At 41.9% G+C, this 19,274-nt stretch overlaps 1 protein-coding gene across 2 annotated transcripts in view; it reads right to left on the minus strand.

Moving 5' to 3' along the window:
* Nucleotides 1–1,496: 1,496 nt before the first annotated feature.
* The window catches only part of PDE8A (phosphodiesterase 8A), a 115,775-nt gene continuing 97,997 nt past the window's right edge, over nt 1,497–19,274 (minus strand). For both annotated transcript variants that reach the window (XM_087941398.1, XM_087941399.1), the window contains 7 exons: nt 17,526–17,661; nt 17,177–17,375; nt 12,766–12,983; nt 12,162–12,294; nt 4,827–4,994; nt 3,576–3,705; nt 1,497–2,358 (listed from right to left, as the gene is read on the minus strand). In XM_087941398.1, the coding sequence (XP_087797524.1) occupies nt 2,252–2,358; nt 3,576–3,705; nt 4,827–4,994; nt 12,162–12,294; nt 12,766–12,983; nt 17,177–17,375; nt 17,526–17,661 (1,091 nt within the window). In that variant the 3' untranslated portion in view covers nt 1,497–2,251. The remainder of the gene's footprint in view (nt 2,359–3,575; nt 3,706–4,826; nt 4,995–12,161; nt 12,295–12,765; nt 12,984–17,176; nt 17,376–17,525; nt 17,662–19,274) is intronic.

The raw sequence follows: 19,274 nt of genomic DNA on the forward strand, positions 1-19,274 counted from the left end.
GGGCTGAGTAAGGGAGAGAAAGAATTTGGAAGTTAGGATATTTTAGATACATATATATATATACATTTCAGACCAATTTCCTTGCTCCCATGGAAACCCATGCATATCAGTACTATTAATATATACGCATATCCAAATCTAGAGTAATGGAAAGTTTCTGAGTTTCTCACAACACAGCTGAGCCCAACGGGTGTCTGGCACAATTCAACAACATGTCCTACTTTCTTTCTTTCTTTCTTTTTTATATTTTGCCCAAGGAATGAGGATTAAGAAGGAATAAACATTATTATTAATAATAATTTTCAAAAGCCAAGCTGCGTCAGTAGACATGAAGGACAAAGCAGGAAGAAAGTTTCCATGGTTTATTTTTAAAAGGAAGGGTTTAATTTCAGAGGGCTATGAAATAGTGTGAGAGATTTGAAAAATAAATTAGGGGAAACGGCCGAGAGCGAATGGCTAAAACTTTACAAAATATACATTTTAACTCCCCCCTTCCAGCCCAGCCCACCCACCCTTGCTGCTACCCACTAGAAGAGTCTAGTCAGTTTGCAAATATCTTGGAAATGTAGCGTTTCTCTTATTATTATTTTTCTTTTTTCTTAAAAATAAAACTTTTTTCAAGGCAAAACCAGACATTTCTCAAGGATGAGAACATCAGAACATACATTTCAAAGCAAGCCCATCGTCCTCACCCCCTGCCCGCATCCCCACACCCCCGGGCCTTTGGAGGCTACCTTATGTAGGGTTTTGCAAGGTTATGCAGAAAACTGCCCCTGTGTGCAGGCCTGGCTGATTTAAGTTTCAAAAACAGCATAGACAATGATAAAGGGGATTTGGGGAGGGACGATGTAGAACAGGGCTGACAAACTCGTGGTGGCGTCACGGCAGCGTCATGTGACGTATCGTGACATTTGGAGAGGGACGATGTAGAACAGGGCTGACAAACTCGTGGTGGCGTCACAGCAGCGTCATGTGACGTATCACGACATTTTTTCCCCTTCGCTAAAACAGGTGTGGGCGTGGCCAGCCCGTGAAGCATCCAGCCCGCGGGCCACGAGTTTGACAGCCCTGATATACAACATGTTGTACATTCTACAAGAGGGGCTGGGAATTCTCCAAGGATTTTTTTCTTTTCTTTAAAGAAGGGGCTGAGAAATTCATTTCACCTGAAGATCACATGAAGATGCAGAGTACTGGCAAAAGATTTACTGGCCACTGGTTGGACTTAGTAGCCAGAGCCTAATATCCACAGCAGAGACATAATCACAAGAGCAAAGTTGTGTAATCCCCCCTATTCAGTGCCTATTCAAAGGGTTGCTGAACAAATGGCCGTTCAGCCGAGGGCTATCTGTAATATATAAAACCAAGATAGCCACCCATCCTGTCTGTGTAACAAAAGGTTAGATTCACTGCGCGCCCTCGTTGCAATCGGAGAAGGAAAAAAATGCATAATGAGTTAGGAATCACGAAAAACCGTAATGCCCCTAGAAGTTGGCTTTGGCGTTTTATAGTCTTTATAAACTTTTGTAGAAAATATTTGACATCTAACAAAATAAATAAAACATTTTAATCAGAGGTGCCTAACAATCAGCTTCGAAAAAATCTGCAGGGCCAAGGGGAACGGAGGGGGTTCCGTTGGTTTGCTTCCATTGGCGGCTAAATTCTTAAGAGAACTTGCTCTCATCGCGCTTTCAGCAATGTGAAAAAATACAGCGAAGTCCATCTGAGAAGATTAAAAAAAAGGAAGCTCCTTCACAGAGAGTCCATATTGTCTGATTGTTCCATGTAGCAGTTACAGTTTCTTTTATTCTTTTAGTGCTAAAGAGTCCTCGTCATGGTAATGAATCCTCATGGGCGAGGGACATTTCTTTTCTCCATCATTTCCTGCTCTGAAGAACCATACGCTGAGGTCTTCTGAGGAATGGATCTCTCTCTCCAAAGATGACTTCCAAGCATGCTAATAATGCAAGCGATAAGGCTCACCCTGAAATTCTCTCTGATACAGGCATCTATCCAGTGTAACTCAGCTTGAAAAATGCAGCCACCTCCTCAATTGCTAGATGACCGAGGGAGAAGAGAGTTCTTCTGACCTTGAGGCTCTTCAGATTGTCCAAGCGCCCCGTGGTTGGGAACACAAAGGTCTTGCTGTCCTACTGAAGAGACCAAACAAATCTGAAAATCCATAACCAAAGGCAAGTTTGAAGGAACTGGCTTCCTGGTGGAAGATAGGCATGTTCAGTGGGTCTGACAGCTATTCCGGGGGTGCCCGAAGAGTCCTCAACTTCTTGTCATCCATCCCCTTCCAATACTTGAAGTTGTTGTCTAGGTGTTGCATCAGATTTGGTAGATCTGCAAAAGCTGGAAAAGACAACAGGGAAGTCATTGACACCTCTGGGACATGAAAATGTTGGGGGCTTCTTTCCTTGGATAAGAAAATTGTCTAAGATGTAGGGATGCAAGCTGTCCCTCCTTTTTGGTACCCCCCCCCCCTGCAAAGTTCTACTTGATCTAAAGGGCTGAAAACTGACAATGCCATTTTCCATGATTTTTGAGCTTGAAAGTAGATGAAACTTACCATCTAATAGAAGCTATAAAATAGTCACATTTTCTTAAAACAATAAAGAACATTCCATATTCTCACCTCAAAGATGGGTGGGGGAACCAACAACCAAGTTAAGATCATTTAGACAACAGTTTTTATGTTTCCCACCTTAAAACAGCAGAAAGCAACACTGCCATCGTTCAGTAGCGTATCACCAAGAGAGATAGTTAGAAGGAATTCAGAAGAGGTCACATTAAAGACAAAAACATCCTGGACCACAGGTTGCCCACTCATGTCCTTGAGCAACCCAATCAGAACCATAGATTGCCCTCTCTACTGCAATCCTTCCACCACCCAATCAGTATTGAAGAATATGCAAAAAGTTGACAATCCATACTGTTGGGTATAACAATGATACACCAACTAAGTTTGGGTGAATAAATATATAAACCAAGGTTTGGGTGTTTGTAACTTGTAGCTTTAAGCACCAAACTGCTTGTAATTAACTAATTAAGGGTGCGGTTACAAACGGCAATAAAAGGCAGTAAGAGAAACGTAATCTCTCTCTGCTTGATTGTCTGCTTGCTACTGTTTGTTTGCTACTGTTTGCTACAACTGTTTGAATACCTGAACGAAAGGACTATTTCATTGATGTGCTGATATCCTGTGAATACTCAGCGTTGTCTTCAAAAGGAAAGGTATCAGAGGAGAAGATATCTTTACAAGCAGATAAGGATATAGAACTGACTAGTGAATGGACTAAGTTACTGAATGGATATATTTGTGAATGACATATGGACTGATTGACAATGTTTAAACTCTAATTGGATTAAACAACTATTTAAACTACAAAAACAGTGTTTGTCATCAGTGTGTATAAACTCTAGGGCCCTTCCTCTCTCATTTGGCTGCCTGGCTTGACTGCTGCTGCACATTCTTTTTGGGGGTTTGTCCCCAATCACTAACACATACTGGTAGGTCATGAACAGAGTTTTCTCTCTTTCTTCTGCATCAGAGAGAAGAAATGACTTACCATCCCAAGCATCAAACATGTCCATGATGAAGTAATCAATGAACGAGATTTGAGATTTAGGGATACTGCAGGTATTCCTGTCGAAAACTGGCATGACAACAGGTAAACCTTGCCTCTTCTCGTCATCGGTCTGCAAAAAACAACCACCATCACCAATACACACAATTATTTGGTTTATTACTACTAACAATATCTCCTCTAGTTCTGTTAGCGTTGCGTAGCTGTAACTCTGCGGGAACGATGGGGAAGGCGCAAATATCCACATATATACTTGAGAAACAAAACAACATGGCAAGAAACCGAGGTATCCCGAAGGGGCTTTTTCTAGAGGCAACTGGACTGTCTGGTTTTCCTTTGGAGATCCCTCACTTCTCATCCAAGAAGCTTCTTCAGCTCTGACTGGATGGTGGGGAATGGAAGGGTTTACCCTCCTTGTAGACAGCTGGTCATTTGCATTCTTTTAAGAGAGTCATTGAGGCCACTTGGAGCTTTGATGACACAAGATAACCTAGATGACCCGAGAATCTCCATAGACATAACCAAGGTATCTGTCGGGCTCTGTTAGTGCTGATGGATAAACTGAGCCCATAAGCCTGTTTGTAAGAGCTGCTCAAGCCTGACATTATGTACTTCCGGGATTGTTTAGCTGCGTCAGTCGCATCATCACCGGAGCAGGATGGTCGACGGTGACAAGAGGGGGGATTTGGGAACCCCCCTGTCCTTTTTTGGCTTTTGGAATCGACTGTAGTGCTGCAACAGATGATGGGGGGAGGAAAATCTAGTTATATAGTTTACTCGCAAGTAGGTAGGGTTCATAGGCGAAAGATTGCAAAGATTGGACATATTAGGTATAACCGGATGGTGACCTAGAGGGTAATTAAGGGGCTTATTAGGGGCGAGTACAGGAGATAGGAGCATTTAGGTGGGTGTGTTTATACCTTTAAATAGCATTGAAAGGCAGAAGCTTCCAGTGCTAACCTAGACCGGATTGTATGCCGTTCTTGCCGGATGGGAAGTTTGTTGTTTGACATTAAACACCTTGAAACCTGCTTTCTGCTGTTGTGTGGTGGTTTGTGTGCAAATCTGCGAGCTTTCCGAAGACTGGCTGAGAGTATCTTTTTTTCACTCAGGGGGAGGGACTCAAGGGCCACCAAAGAGGGCCACCTTCACTTCCATCTCCATTTTTGTTGCCTAGGAAAAATGAAAACCAACATCCAGCAGGAATTTCTTCAGCTTGCTGTCTTAACTCACCTGTGCAAAATACTCCTCCGAGATCCGACCTGCCCACTCAATGCACTGTTCCAACGAACGGCAAGGGTTGGAAACGTCAGCACACTTAATTAGCATCCGTTTGATCAGGATTCGATTCTCAGCAGACGTGAGAACGTTTTTGATGGGATCCCCCTCGCCATTGGTACTCTTGGGGAAACAAAATTTACAAATATTATTGTACTGTTATTACTATTATTATTATTCTACTCTGGAACTTCAGAGAGCAAATCTTGATGTTTTTCTAGATGATACCTCTTCTAATACTTCAAAAGTCTTCTTTTTCAGGGTTAATCTGTCAGGATTTCAGCAATTGCCCTAATTAAAACATGATTCTCGAGCCAAGCTTCAATAAACTTCAAAGGATTTATTAGAGGCGACATACTGGCACTGCCCTATATGAAGCCAACTCTGATTTTTACAGAATTTACAGTCTGTTCTGACCCAACCAGGTTCCCAAAGAACAAACACAGACAAAGGCAGCAGCCCCCACCTTTTAAGGTTTAATAATGAATTCTGTTCTGAAGGCTGCTTTCCACTAATTAGCTCCAACAAGAAAGAGCCTTGCCAAGTTGTTTGTCAAGGCTGCCAAAAACCCAGAGATAAGAACTAATTTACAAGATTCTCCAAATGAACTAAGATGTCCACCAGTTGAGCTTAAGAGCTTCTTTGCTGTCTGCAAAGAATGCTTTTCCAAACCTGGCTTTTATCCTCTTGAGGGAGGGGCCATTACCTTGCAGCCTTACTCCCGAGTCGCCTGTGCTGCTGTAATTGTTCTTTCCTCCAAGCAATCCTTTGTGCATGCGCACTTGGCACAGGCTCCTCGGGAACCTCCTCATCACTGCTGCCAGCCCCCACAATCTCTGAAGGCAGCAGTCCACTCCCTGATGGTCCTGGCCCTTCATTAGAGTCCTCGCTCTCCTCAGCCATCTGCACCTGCTGCCGGCTAACCACGACACAGTCACCTGTGATCCTGTTTCCCCCCTCTCCCCTGGGTGTTTCATTAACCAGTTTCTCCAATTGAGCAGGTTCACGAGCTGGGTGTCATCATTCACGTTCTCCAATTAAATATATTCACGGGCAAAAGCTCCGGTATTTTAGTCACAATCTTTTAAAGATAAGAGTTGGAATGTACTTCCGCTTTCAAACTGCTGCACTGCTCTCCCAGATCTCCTTCCTCCCCCCACCCCTTTTTATGGCAACTACTAAAGCAGGATAGGAATGTTTTATGAGTTGACATAATCAACCTATCCTGTACCCCCAACATGTTGCAGGGATTAATTTTCAGTCCCATAATTATCCTTGCAAGTTTCTTCTTGAACCTGGTTCAATTTATTCTCATCTTTCTTTTTTTTAATAACGTTTTATTTGGGTTTCCACACATACAAAATACAAGTAAAACACCTTTTTTGAAAATAGCATGGTCCCGGGTTGAACTTCTTTATATAGACACAAACTCAATTTCATGCTCCTTTTTGTGTTCTATTCCATATCTTATACTATTCTACATTTTCTATATAGTTTTTCCCCTCTTTTAATTTTCTGAATTTTATTTTGATTATGTCATCTCAATTCAAATCATTATATTTATACTTTTGTCTGTTCTGTTTCAATTTCATATTATATTTTCTCATTAAACAAATTTTCTCCTATGGTTACTAATTGGAGTATGACACTTTTATATCTTTTAATTACATCCATTCAACTCTTATTTAAACTTCAATATATACCTTAAGTTTATGACCTTCAATACATAACTTCCAATCAAATTCTGCTTGGTACATTCTTATAAAACACACTATATTCTTTTTTTTTTTAAAAAAAAAGATTGTAAATATGTGTAATTATAAACCCTCATTCCATTCCAGTTCAGTTCTATCATTAATAATCATTAAAATCTTAACATCTTTAACACTTCTTTTCAATTAAATATCATACTTCCTTAAAAACACATACAATCTCCATAATTAATTTTTCCCTTATTTCTCTTCACATACATTTTATAAATCATTAAATATACCTTTTGTTACGTTTATTTATTGACAAGCATTCCACTGAATTACAATAGCTATTTTATCAGACATTTTAATCATACATTGTTTCATATTTTCTAAAATTATTTCTGTTTCTAATATAACCATACTTTCTGATGTACCTTTGCAGAATCCCTTTTTCCATTAAGTTTTCACCCATTATCTCTAAATAGGCTGTTTCTCAATATTTTGCTTCTGTCCTTTATAACTTCTTTTCCTTTCTTTCTTCCCTCTCATCTTCTCCCTCCCGCTTTTACCCCCTTGTCTCTCTAGTTCTAATTCTCTCTTCTGCATTTCCCTCTTCTGTTGCTTTCTGATTTTATACTTATTTTTCACTCTATTCTTTTTTGGGGTTGTTTTTCCCAATCTTAAACTTTCCATTCTCTTTGGTTTTCTCCTTTTCCTATACTGACAGCTAAGAGACTTAAGCAAGAAATTGGAAAAAAAATCCACTTTGACATCAATAGGCATTTAATGCTGAAAATAAAAAGTCAAAGGGATAATAAAGATTTCTGGATAATTAAAAGCTTTTGAAAACAGGAAAGGAGAGAAAAAGAATAAAAGGGCAGGATCTGAAAGGGAGGAGACTGCCTGGAATTAAAAAAGAACTTACAGCAAAATCTCAACAAGACTTCCAAAAGATACATTCTAACTGAAATACCCCAGGAAGAGAAAGTCGAAAAAGAAATAAGAAGCTATAACTCGGGACTATCTGGATTACTTGATGATTTCTGGATTCTTGGTTATTGTTTTGAATGACTAAAATCAATCGGGTGGTTGTTTAATACTGTTTAAAATGGCTCCACTTTTAGAAGAACTGAAAATGGAAATTAAAAAATACCAAGAAGATGCACAAGAAGGGAGAGGTTCTTTTGGCTTCGTATTTCAGTTTTTAGAAATGGAGATTTGGAATTATGAGAAACAAGAAGAAATGCCTGGAGAACAAGAAGATTGCGACAAAGAAGAAGCCACCTTTAATGAACAAGTAATCTTAGGTGGGGGGAAAAAAGGAAAGGGGGGAAAGAGAATGGAAAGTTTTAAGTTTGGGAAAAACAACTCCAAAAACAAAATAGAGTGAAAAATAAGTATTCTCATCGTTCTTAAAGTGTGATGTCCAGAACTATATTGAGATGGAATTTATTCACAGCAGAATCAAGCAGAATACTTCTGTAAGCTAGAGTTATGGTTTTGTTTTTATCTTTCTTTGTATTTAACTGCGTCAGGTATGCTGGGTAAGATTAATTTTGGATCTGTTTAAACAATTCAGATTGACGCACATTTTTATTTACACCAATTAACCTTTCCATTTCTGTACAGAGTCTCTGGAGAAACGTGTGAATTTTAAATGGGGCTGAGTGGGAAAGATTGCTACACATTACAAAGGAAGTGGTTCCCATCCTAAACTCAGCCTCTTCCTGGGGTCCTTCTCCTTCTCCTTCTCCTTCTCCTTCTTCTTCCCAAATGGTGTCTCCAACAGTTTTCCAACATTCGTCCAAAAACTGCTGGGATAACTAAAGGAATTGGAGCTTCAAGCTCCTGTTTTGAAATACTTGGGCTTGTTCCAGTTTTTTGCTGAATAAATGGAAACAGTTCATGGGAAGCTCAAAGAAGCCCTTTGTGAAGAGCGTAGAAATGGCCTCCTCCCGCAAAGGCTTCTAAAAGTGCTACCAATGCAGAGGAAGCCTTCAATCCACCATGCAAAAATAAACAGCAGAGTGAAAAAGCAAAAAAAAAAAAAAGGCTTAGAGAAAGCTGAATTTTCAGCATGTCTTTTTCTCCCAGAGCATCAGAAAAGGCGAAGATTTCTCTCACGAAGGAGATGACTCTGCAAAGCATCACAACTTCAATTGGAAAAATGGCAAATTAATTCTTTGGGGGAAAGGGCAGATCCCTGGTCTTAAAAAAATCCCAAATTTAGAAACTTCACAAATCCCCAACTTTGAAAAGATTTCCTCTTTAGCTGGATTTGTGGGAATGAAGTCTCCAGAACATGGACCATAGAAGTAGTAAAAGTCAGAACTGTTTCAAATGGGAATAAAATGGGGGAAGGTTCGCTTCCCTCTCTATGCAGAACGAATACCCTTTCAAAGGCCCTTTATAAATAAAAAGAAAGAACAAAACAAATGCTTCCTCTGAGATTGAACAGGCTCACAATGAAGACAGTTTGCAAAGTGTCCTTTGTAGCATTCTTTGCTGTACAGACCTACTGGTGCTTTACACCTTTCAAATCAGGCTTACCACCCTTGAGATACCAAATTTATTATCTTCCCAGCTTTCCACTTAGGTAGCAACACTGATTGACAATCAATTTCACATGCTGTTGTGCAAATGGAATAGACAGCAGGTGGGAAGCAGAGGCAGTTAGCAAGACTTCCCCAATAAAGGAGCAGTTCTGCAGGTGGTGACCACAGACCACTTCTCAGTTCCTATGCTTTCTGGCTGATGGTTTGATCACTTTTGAATGCTGGCAGTGCTTTCACTCTAGTGGTAGCATGAGACGGAGTCTACAACCCACACAAGTGGCTCAGGTAGTGCAGCTCATCCAGGATAACACATCAATGTGAGCTGTGGCAAGAAGGTTTGCTGTGTCTGTCAGTGTAGTGCCCAGAGCATGGAGGCGCTACCAGGAGACAGGCCAGTACATCAGGAGACATGGCGGAGGCCGTAGGAGTGCAACAATCCAACATCAGGACCGCCACCTCTGCCTTTGTGCAAGGAGGGACAGGAGGAACACTGCCAGAACCACAAATGTGCATGTGGCTGCTCAAACGGTCAGAAACAGATTCTATGAGGGCGGTATGAGGGCCCGAGGTCCACAGGTGGGGGTTGTGCTTACAGCCCAACACTGCGCAGGATGTTTGGCATTTGCCAGAGAACATTAAGATTGGCAAATTCACCACTGGCACCCTGTGCTCTTCACAGATGAAAGCAGGTTCACACTGAGCACATGTGACAGACGTGACAGGGTCTGGAGACGCCATGGAGAATGTTCTGCTGCCTGCAACATCCACCAGCATGACCGGTTTGGCAGTGGGTCAGTAATGGTGTGGGGTGGCATTTCTTTAGGGTGCTGCACAGCCATCCATGTGCTCACCAGAGGTAGCCTGACTGCCATTAGGTACCGAGATGAGATCCTCAGACCCCTTGTGAGACCATATGCTGGTGCGGTTGGCCCTGGGTTCCTCCTAATGCACAGCAATGCTAGACCTCATGTGGCCGGAGTGTGTCAGCAGTTCCTGCAAGACGAAGACATTGATGCTATGGACTGGCCCGCCCATTCCCCAGACCTGAATCCAAAACTGAGCACATCTGGGACATTATGTCTCGCTCCATCCACCAACGCCATGTTGCACCACAGACTGTCCAGGAGTTAGTAGATGCTTTAGTCCAGGTATGGGAGGAGATCCCTCAGGAGACCATCCGCCACCTCATCAGGAACATGCCCAGGCATTGTAGGGAGGTCGTACAGGCACGTGGAGGCCACACACACTACTGAGCCTCATTTTGACTTGTTTTAAGGACATTACATCAAAGTTGGATCAGCCTGTAGTGTTTTTTTCCACTTTAATTTTGAGTGTAACTCCAAATCCAGACCTCCATGGATTGCTAAATTTGATTTCCATTGATAATTTTTGTGTGATTTTTGTTGTCAGCACATTCAACTATGTAATGAACGAAGTATTTAATAAGAATATTTCATTCATTCAGATCTAGGATGTCTTATTTTTGTGTTCCCTTTATTTTTTTGAGCAGTGTATATATATATATATATATATATGTGTGTGTTTTATGTATGTATGTATGTATGTATGTATGTATGTATGTATGTATGTATGTATGTCATTCAGCTTTGTTCGGGTATTTTCCCACGTCACTGTAGTTGTGCTTTTAAAGTTGTAGCGACATTTTGGCAGAATCTCATCTGCCATCATCAGGCTTCTGTATTGTGTTCGTACATATATATTTCAGGCAGTGAAAGAGACAAATCTGTTCATGATGAACACATGTGTTATTTAGAAACCTCTTCTGAAGTCCTCTGTCTGCCAATTTTACAGTTGTGTTATTATTGTGTGCTTATATTTTTATTGTTTTATTAGGCATTCAATTTCTGTGGCTCTTTGGTTTTAGTGTTCTAAGCTATCTTGAAAAAGTACATACACGCCTGCCTAACATAATGAAAATAAGCAAAGTGTGACTTAATAGGATATGGAAAATGTTCCTCAGAGAACTAGGAAAAATCCTGGCTTGTTTCAAGAGTACCTACTATATTCACTTATTTACCAGATGTAAAAACTGGACGAGAGATTTCAATTGCCCCAAGGAGAGCCAGTAAATGTTCTGATTGAAGAAGTAACTGGGAGAGGGATCTTGGAGTCTTAGTGGACAAGCAGCTAAATATGAACAAGCAAGTGTGTAGCAGCAGCCAAAAAAGCTAATGCAATCCTAAATTGCATTAACAGAGGGATACAATAAAGATCAAGTGAGGTACTAATACCACTCTATAAAGCCTTAGTAAGACCACACCTAGAGTACTGCATCCAGTGTTGGTCACTGCACTATAAAAAAAGATGTTGAGATGCTAGAAAAAGTGCAGAGAGGAGCAACCAGGATGATTAGGGGACTGGAGATTAAGGCATACCATGAACGGTTGCAGGAACTGGGCGTGGCTAGTCTGGTGAAAAGAAGGACCAGGGAGACATGATAGTGTCTTCCAATATTTGAGGGGCTGCCACAGGGAGGAAGGGAGTCAAGCTATTTTCTAAAGCGCCTGTAGGCCAGACAAGGAACAATGGATGGAAACTGAACAAGGAGAGATTTAACCTGTAAACAAGGAGAAACTTTCTGACAGTGCGAACAATCAACCCATGGAACAGAAGTTGCCCTCGGAAGTTGTGGGAGCTTCATCACTGGAAGCTTTCAAGCAGAGACTGGACTGCCATCTGTCAGAAATGGTGTAGGGTCTTCTGCTTGGGCAGGGGGGTTGGACTAGATGATATATAAGGTCCCTTCCAACTCTGGTTATCTGTTAGAGTTACAGATAGAATGTGTATGTGTTCAAGAACTTGAACTTGGATTTTTTTTCTATTGAAAATGGGAGTTGATCTCCCTTTTGCAAAAGGAACAAACTTTTATTACGCAAGTTTATTCCTAAACATTTCCCTCGGTTCTTCATCTGTCTTTGAAATAAGTAGAAGAATTCATTCTTCTAAATATTTAGAATTAATGTCTAAATATATAAGTGTTTCTTTTGCTTTCCCTTTTGCTTCTTGGTAGGAATTCTTACCCCATTCTCTTCCAGGGCAGCCAACGGCTTGTTGATACTGTTGACAAATTTGTTGACGTGCTCAAAATGTTTGGTCATTTCCGTGGCCAAGACCATGTCAATAATGGCTTGTCGCAGAGTTCGGTATTCATTCCTAGATAAAAGAAGACAAAAGGCAGGAAAAATAGGTGCAAAATTGTGTTACTTTAGTAGGGCTATCTATTAAATCATGCGAATATATAATTTAAGGCATAATTAAATTATACTGTATATTTATTGTATAAAATGATCCACACTCATTATATCTTTCCCCTCAAAATACTCATCTCCCTCCATTGCTACTCCTCCATATAATCATCATGCAATCAAAACGAACTTTTTTCAATTGCCCCAAGGACAGCCAATAAATGTTCCGATTGAAGAACTTGGATTTTTTTCTACTGAAAAAGGGAGATGATCTCCCTTTTGCAAAAGGAACAAAACTTTACACAGTTTATCCCAAAACATTTCCTTACGCTCTTCACCTGTCTTTGAAATAAGTAGAAGAATTCATTCTTCTAAATAGTTAGAATTAATGTCGGCAGTGCAAACCCTTTTAAAGAATCCTTGTATTTTAGAAACCTACCTCTCCATGTTTTTAAAAATGTTGCATTTATCATCCCGGGTGGTGATCTGGAAGGCTAGCGCTGCATGATGGCTCTCCAACACTGCTGTGTCATTATATAAAATGGCCAGTTCGCTTCCGGCATTGCACAGGAAAGAATTGGTTCGTCCCGGATGGTCCACATCGTGGACGGTGGCAGCTATCAACGCAGCAACTTCGTCAATGGGATCCAAGGTTTGCTGAGAAGAAGAATACTGTTGTGGTTAGCTGGCAGCAGGTGCGGACGGCTGAGGAGAGTAAGGACCCAGATGAGGGGCCAGGACCATTAGGGAGTGGACTGCTGCCTTCAGAGATTGTGGGGGCTGGCAGCAGTGATGAGGAGGTTCCTGAGGAGCCTGTGCCAAGCACACACGCACGCACGATTGATCGTAGGAGAGAGCAGTTACAACAGCATGGGTGACTCGGGAGTAAGGCTGCAAGGTAATGGCCCCTCCCTCAAGAAGATAAAAGCCAACTTTGAAACAAACATTCTTTGCAGAAAGCAAAGACGTTCTGAAACTCCACCTCATGGACATTCCAGTATCCTGAGTTTGTATTTGAACATTTTTGTACTGCAAATTGTTTCTTGCCTGTTATCTTTTGGCAAGTCTCGCACAGTTTGGCAAGACTTGTGCTTTTCACAGCTAACTATTTTGTAAAAGCATTACAAGGTTTCTGTTTCTTTTGGACTGCATTTGATCTGTTGGAAAAGGGCATGGGTCAGAACAAAGACAGAGAGAGGCTGGGAGATGCCCAGGAAGAGAGATGCTGTAACAGTTATACTGCAGTTCAAGAACATCTCATCAGGAAATTTCTAGGCACCTGGAGTGATCTCATTGCAGTCACGCCGGAAGCCATTAGATGGTTAGCTTCCTTAGATGATGAGCTGCAGGTAGTCCTTGCGTTATGACCACAATGGAGCCCAAAATGTCTGTTGCTAAGTGAGATAATTGTTGAGTGAGTTTTGCTCCCTTTTATGATCTTCCTTCCCACAGTTGTTATTAACATGGTTATTAAGTGAATCTGGCTTTCCCACTTGTCAGAAGGTAACCAAAGATGGTCACACGACCCCAGGACACTGCAACCATCATAAATATGAGTCAGTTGCCAAGCAGCTGAATTCTGATCACATGATGCTTCAACAGTTCAGCATCTTCTTTTAATGACCCCATAATCCCTTGTGGGGTGGAGTCTGGGCAACTGAACGGAGATGAGGGTTTAGTGGCCGGATGCCCTTCCTGTTGCCAATGTGGAGTTATATTCGGCAGATATATTGTGCCCAGAGAGAGAAATATCTGCCTCTACATAGGGTCAAACTCACAGCCTCCTGATTGTGAGACGAGAGCTCCACCTCTAGACCACTGCATGGGGATGTTTTAACAGTTGTGAGTGTGAGTAAGTGTGACAAACGGTCATGGTATTTTTCCAGTGCCGTTGTAACTTTGAATGGTCATCAGTCAGCTTTTTCAGTGATATTGTAACTTCGAACAGTCACTCAATGAAAGCTTGCAACTCAAGGACTACTTGTATAATATTCATCCTATTGCAACTCTATGGCATCCTAAATGAGGCAATTTTATCTTGGCTTTACCCTAATTTTATCTCATCTACTGTATGGTCTGAACACTTTACATATATAGAACACCATACATATATAGATGTTTTATAATTTTTTGTACATATGTTTTATTAGTGCTATATAGCAATAGCACTTAGACTTATGCACCACTTCACAGTGCTTTATAGCCCTCTTTAAGCAGTTTACAGAGTCAGCATATTGCCCCCAACAATCTGGGCAATCATTTTAACCACCTTGGAAGGATGGAAGGCTGAGTTAACCTTGAACCTGGTGGGATTTGAACTGTGAAATTGTAGGCAGCTGGCTGCAGAAGGAGCTTGCAGTACTGCACTCTAACCACTGTGCTACAGAGGCTCATATATATATATTTGTTTTCTGAGGTTTTCGTGGGTATTTGTATGTGGATCTTTGGTTATTCGGGTTTTCTCCCGCGTAAAATTGGAAGTATCTAGGTGACGTTTCAATGAAGCCTCATTCATCATCTTCAGGCTTGAGTCTTCGGCTTTGTGCTTCTCGGAGTAATGTGAGCTTGCAGCTGCTTCTTCCTTTTAACTGCTAGTGGGGGTGTGACTTGATTGGGTGGGGGCTTGGCTCACATTACTCTGAGAAGCACAAAGCCGAAGACACAAGCCTGAAGATGATGAATGAGACTTCATCGAAATGTCACCTAGATACTTCCAATTGTACGCGGGAGAAAACCCAAATAACCAAAGATCCATATATATGTGTGTGTGTGTGTGTGTGTGTGTGTGTGTGTGTAGATGCTATACATTAAATAAAATAAAATAGTAAAAGAATAAAATAGAATAATAAATAAAATAAAATAAAAAAAGAATAAAATAAAGAATAAAATAAAATAAAATAATAATAAAATAATAAAATAAAATAAATCCTGATATGGACCAGTGGTGGGATTCAAAAAAATTTACTACCAATTCAGTGAATGTGGCTTGGTGGGCGTGGCATGGCTTGGTGGGCGTGGCATGGCATGGCAGGGGAAGGTTAATGCAAAATTTCCATTCCCTCCCCACCCCACTAACCTGCTTTCCAGCTCCCTTCTCCTGTGCAGGGCAACCAAAGAAGACCCAGCCAATCAGCTGGGACTCAATGGGAGGCAGAGAAGAGATGGGGGAGGGGCCGGTCAGAGGTGGCATTTGCAGGTTCTCCAAACTACTCAAAATTTCCGCTAACCTGCTGAATATACCATCTCTGATATGGACCATATATAAAGCCTTGAGGTTTGTGGACAAGATGCCTGAATGCCAAAGCATCCCAAAGTGTAAATAATCTTAGAGGCAGTGGTAGGGAGCAGCTTAGTAACAAGGAGGAAAAAAATTCTAAAATAGTTCAATGAGAAATCATCAGCAGCCACAAAATGCTATCTGGCAGTTATGGGCGGGATGGAAAATTGGAGGTTGGGAAAAGGAGCAGAGAATGAACTACCCTGGAAGGAATCACGGTACATTGAACTTTGCTTTTCCACCCATTGCTGTTTCCCATAAGTTATCCTTGTGGATGGTTCGTTCCTAATGCAAGGAAGAAACTCACAGGAAACTTCCATTAAAGTTTTTTTTTTGTTTTGCATTTCTTAGGCCACCCTAGCAGTTTCCTTGGAACATGAAGTTCACACAAACCTCAAATCTTGCTTGAATATGCTGATTAATGATCTCCTGGAACAGTGGTGTCCCAAGCTTTTCCACCCCAACTTTTTGGGGGTTCTCCAAGCTTAGGAAGAATTAATATTACAGATCCAAGACGATCTGAAGCTTGCTAACGTAGAATTCGCCCTCTGCCTACAGAACCCCAAATATCTGCAGGTAGAAGCAACTGGTTGCAAAGGATGGGAAAGAGCTTTGCAAGGGACTTTGGATTTCCTCATTCAGGTGGGCAACCCTAGGCCAGAGGAGCAGCGGTGGGCAGCTATCGGTTCGCACCGGTTTGGGCGAACCGGAAGCTAATTTTACATCTGGTTCGCCGAATGCCCAGGTAGGGGAGAAACGGGCTCCCCAAAGGCTCAAAAAAAAGCCTCCAGAGCCCGGGGAGGACCAAAAACAGGCCTCCCAGAAGTTCTGGAAGGTTCCAGAGGGCCTCTGGAGCCTGGGGAGGCCATTTTCGCCCTCCTGGAGGCTTGAGGAAAACCTCTGGAGCCTGGGCCCGTTTCTGGCCTCCAGAGGGCCTCCAGAGCCCAGTGAGGTCAAAAACTGCCCCCCCTCCCCACCCATGGTGTAGGAGGCCGACTAGGCCACACTCACCCAGCAACCGAGCAGAGAACCGGTTGCTAAATTTTTTGAAGCCCACCCCTGCAGAGGAGGCAATAATCAGCAAAGGTTGTTTCCAAGTTTCGTTTTCCTATGCCACCAGAATTACAGAATAACGGGAAGGACCTTGGAAGTCTTCTAACCCAATCTCCTGCTCAAACAAGAATCCCTGGACCATTTCGGACTAAGGGCTATCCCATCTCTTCTTAAAAACCTCCGGTATTAGAGCACCCACAACTACTGGCAAGCCATTCCACTGGTTAATTGTTCTCACTGTTAGGACCTTGGAGGTCTTCTAGTCGAACCCAAGCAGATAACCCTATACCATTCCAGAAAAATAGCTCTCTAATATTTTCTTAGAAACCCCCAGTGTTGGAGCATGCACAATTTCTGGAGGCAAGTTGTTCCACTGATGAATTGTTCTCACTGTCAGGACATTTCTCCTTAGTTCTAGGTTGGTTCTCTCCTTGATGAGTTTCCATTCATTGCTTCGTGTCCTGCCTGTTTTGGAGAAAGGCTGACCCTCCTCTTCTTGGGGGCAGCCCCTTAGACTTACTTTTACTCTTTCTTTCGAAAGGAAATAGGCCGTGGCATGGAGCACATCTGCCGAGTGGGTTGAATTGTGGTAAGAGTTGGATAAGTGATAATTGGCTTCTATGACTTGCAACCAAGACCTCAGCGTCGACTCAGAGCAACCGAGAAACTCACAGATCCGAAAGCGAGCAAACAGTTTGAGGCCAAGATAAACCAAAGGCCTGGAGGGAAGAAGAAGGGGGAAAAAGGTAATTCGTTCTCCCTTGTTCTTACTGCACCAAAAGCCCAAATAAACATCAAGAGTCCGTAGCCAGGTGATCAATCTCTCCCAGAATGCTGCTCCCATGAGCTTCTTTGCTTCTCCTACAAACCTTTTATGAGTAGCAGCCTCCAACTCAAAAATATTAAAATCCCAGTCTTGTTCATTTTCCATTGCTTGAGCTATCCTGGGTGGGATGTCGTTGAGGGAGATGGGTGAGATCAAACTGCCCGGTACTTGATGGGTTTCTAAAAAAAATATGAAGACATAGGGACATAAGTATTACAAGTACACCTGGATCTCTCGTGAGAAAACAAAACCAAGGACAAACTGCAAAAGCTTGTAAAGGCAACCAGGTACAGGTAATTCTCAACTTATGACCCCAATCGAGCTCAAAATTTCCATTACTAAGCGAGACAATTGTTAATAGCAATAGCACTTAGATTTATATACCGTGTTACAGTGCTTTACAGCCCTCTCTAAGCAATTTACAGAGTCAGCCTCTGACCCCCAACAATCTGGGTTCTCACTTTGGAAGGATGGAAGGCTGAGTCAACCTTGAGCCAGTCGGTCAGGATCGAACTGCTGGCTATGGGCAGAGGTGCCTGCAATACTGCATTCTAACCACGGAAGGAAGGAAGGAAGGAAGGAAGGAAGGAAGGAAGGAAGGAAGATAGCAATAGCACTTAAACTTATATACCACTTCATAGTGCTTTGCAACCCTCTCTAAGCGGTTTACAGAGTCAGCCTATTTGCCCCCAATAATCTGGGTCCTTAGTTTACCCAGCTCAGAAGGATGGAAGGCTGAGTCCACCTTGAGACTAATGAGATTCGAACTGCCAAATTGCAGGCAGCCGGCAGTCAGCAGAAGTAGCCTGCAGTACTGCACTCCAACCACTGCGCCACCGAGGCTTGCTTAACTCACGGTTAAGTGAGTTTTGTCCAACTTTACGACTTTTCTTGCCACAGTTGTTAAGTGAATCACTACAGTTCTTAAATTAAAAAGCTGTTCATTGAATCTGGCTTCCCCATTGACGTTGCTGGTCAGAAAGTCAGAAAAAAAATGACAAGGGACACCGAAACCATCATAAATATGAACCGGTTGAATTTTGATCACGTGACCATGGGAACGCCACAACGGTCATATGTGTGAAAACCGATCATGTGATTTTTCCCCCCCAGTGCCATTGTAATTTTGAATGGTCATTAAATGAATAGTTGCAAGTCAAGGACTTATTTAGTTTAGTTTAGTTTACTTTATTATCATTGCACATATAACGAAATTAAATACCATCTTCAGTATGAAAATAAACACAAACACACATCTTTCACATTCTATACATTGAATTGGAATCCCCTGATATTGCATTAATATTGCACTACACAGTAGAATTCAATAGAAGCCCTGGGATAGAAGCTGTTTTTCAGCCTATTTGTCCTGATTTTTATTATCCTGTACTGTCTGCCAGATGGTAATAGTTAAAAAAAAGGGGGGGTGCCCAGGATGACATGGATCTTTGAGAACGTTTTGAGCTTTCTTAAGGCAGCGGGAAGTATAAAGCTCTTCCAAAAAGGGGAGAGGGCAACCCATGATCCTCTGGGCAATGACATTAACCCTCTGGAGCGCTTTCCTATCTGCTCCTGTGCAATTGGCAAAACATACAGAGGTGCAGTAAGTTAAGATACTCTCTATGGTGTAGCGGTAGAAGATCACCAGCAGTTTTTCATTCAGTTGTTGTTTTCTAAGAAATCTCGGGTTACCTGTATGATTCTCCTCTTCCAACCAGGAAGACCACTTCATTAAGGTGGAAAGTTTTTTCAGAGGACAAAAATAAGATCTGGCTTTCTTTATCACTTCGAG

This window comes from Pseudonaja textilis, chromosome 13 (genome assembly GCF_049901715.1).
Source record: "Pseudonaja textilis isolate UNSWEBS1 chromosome 13, rPseTex1.2, whole genome shotgun sequence".
Lineage (NCBI taxonomy): Eukaryota > Metazoa > Chordata > Lepidosauria > Squamata > Elapidae > Pseudonaja > Pseudonaja textilis.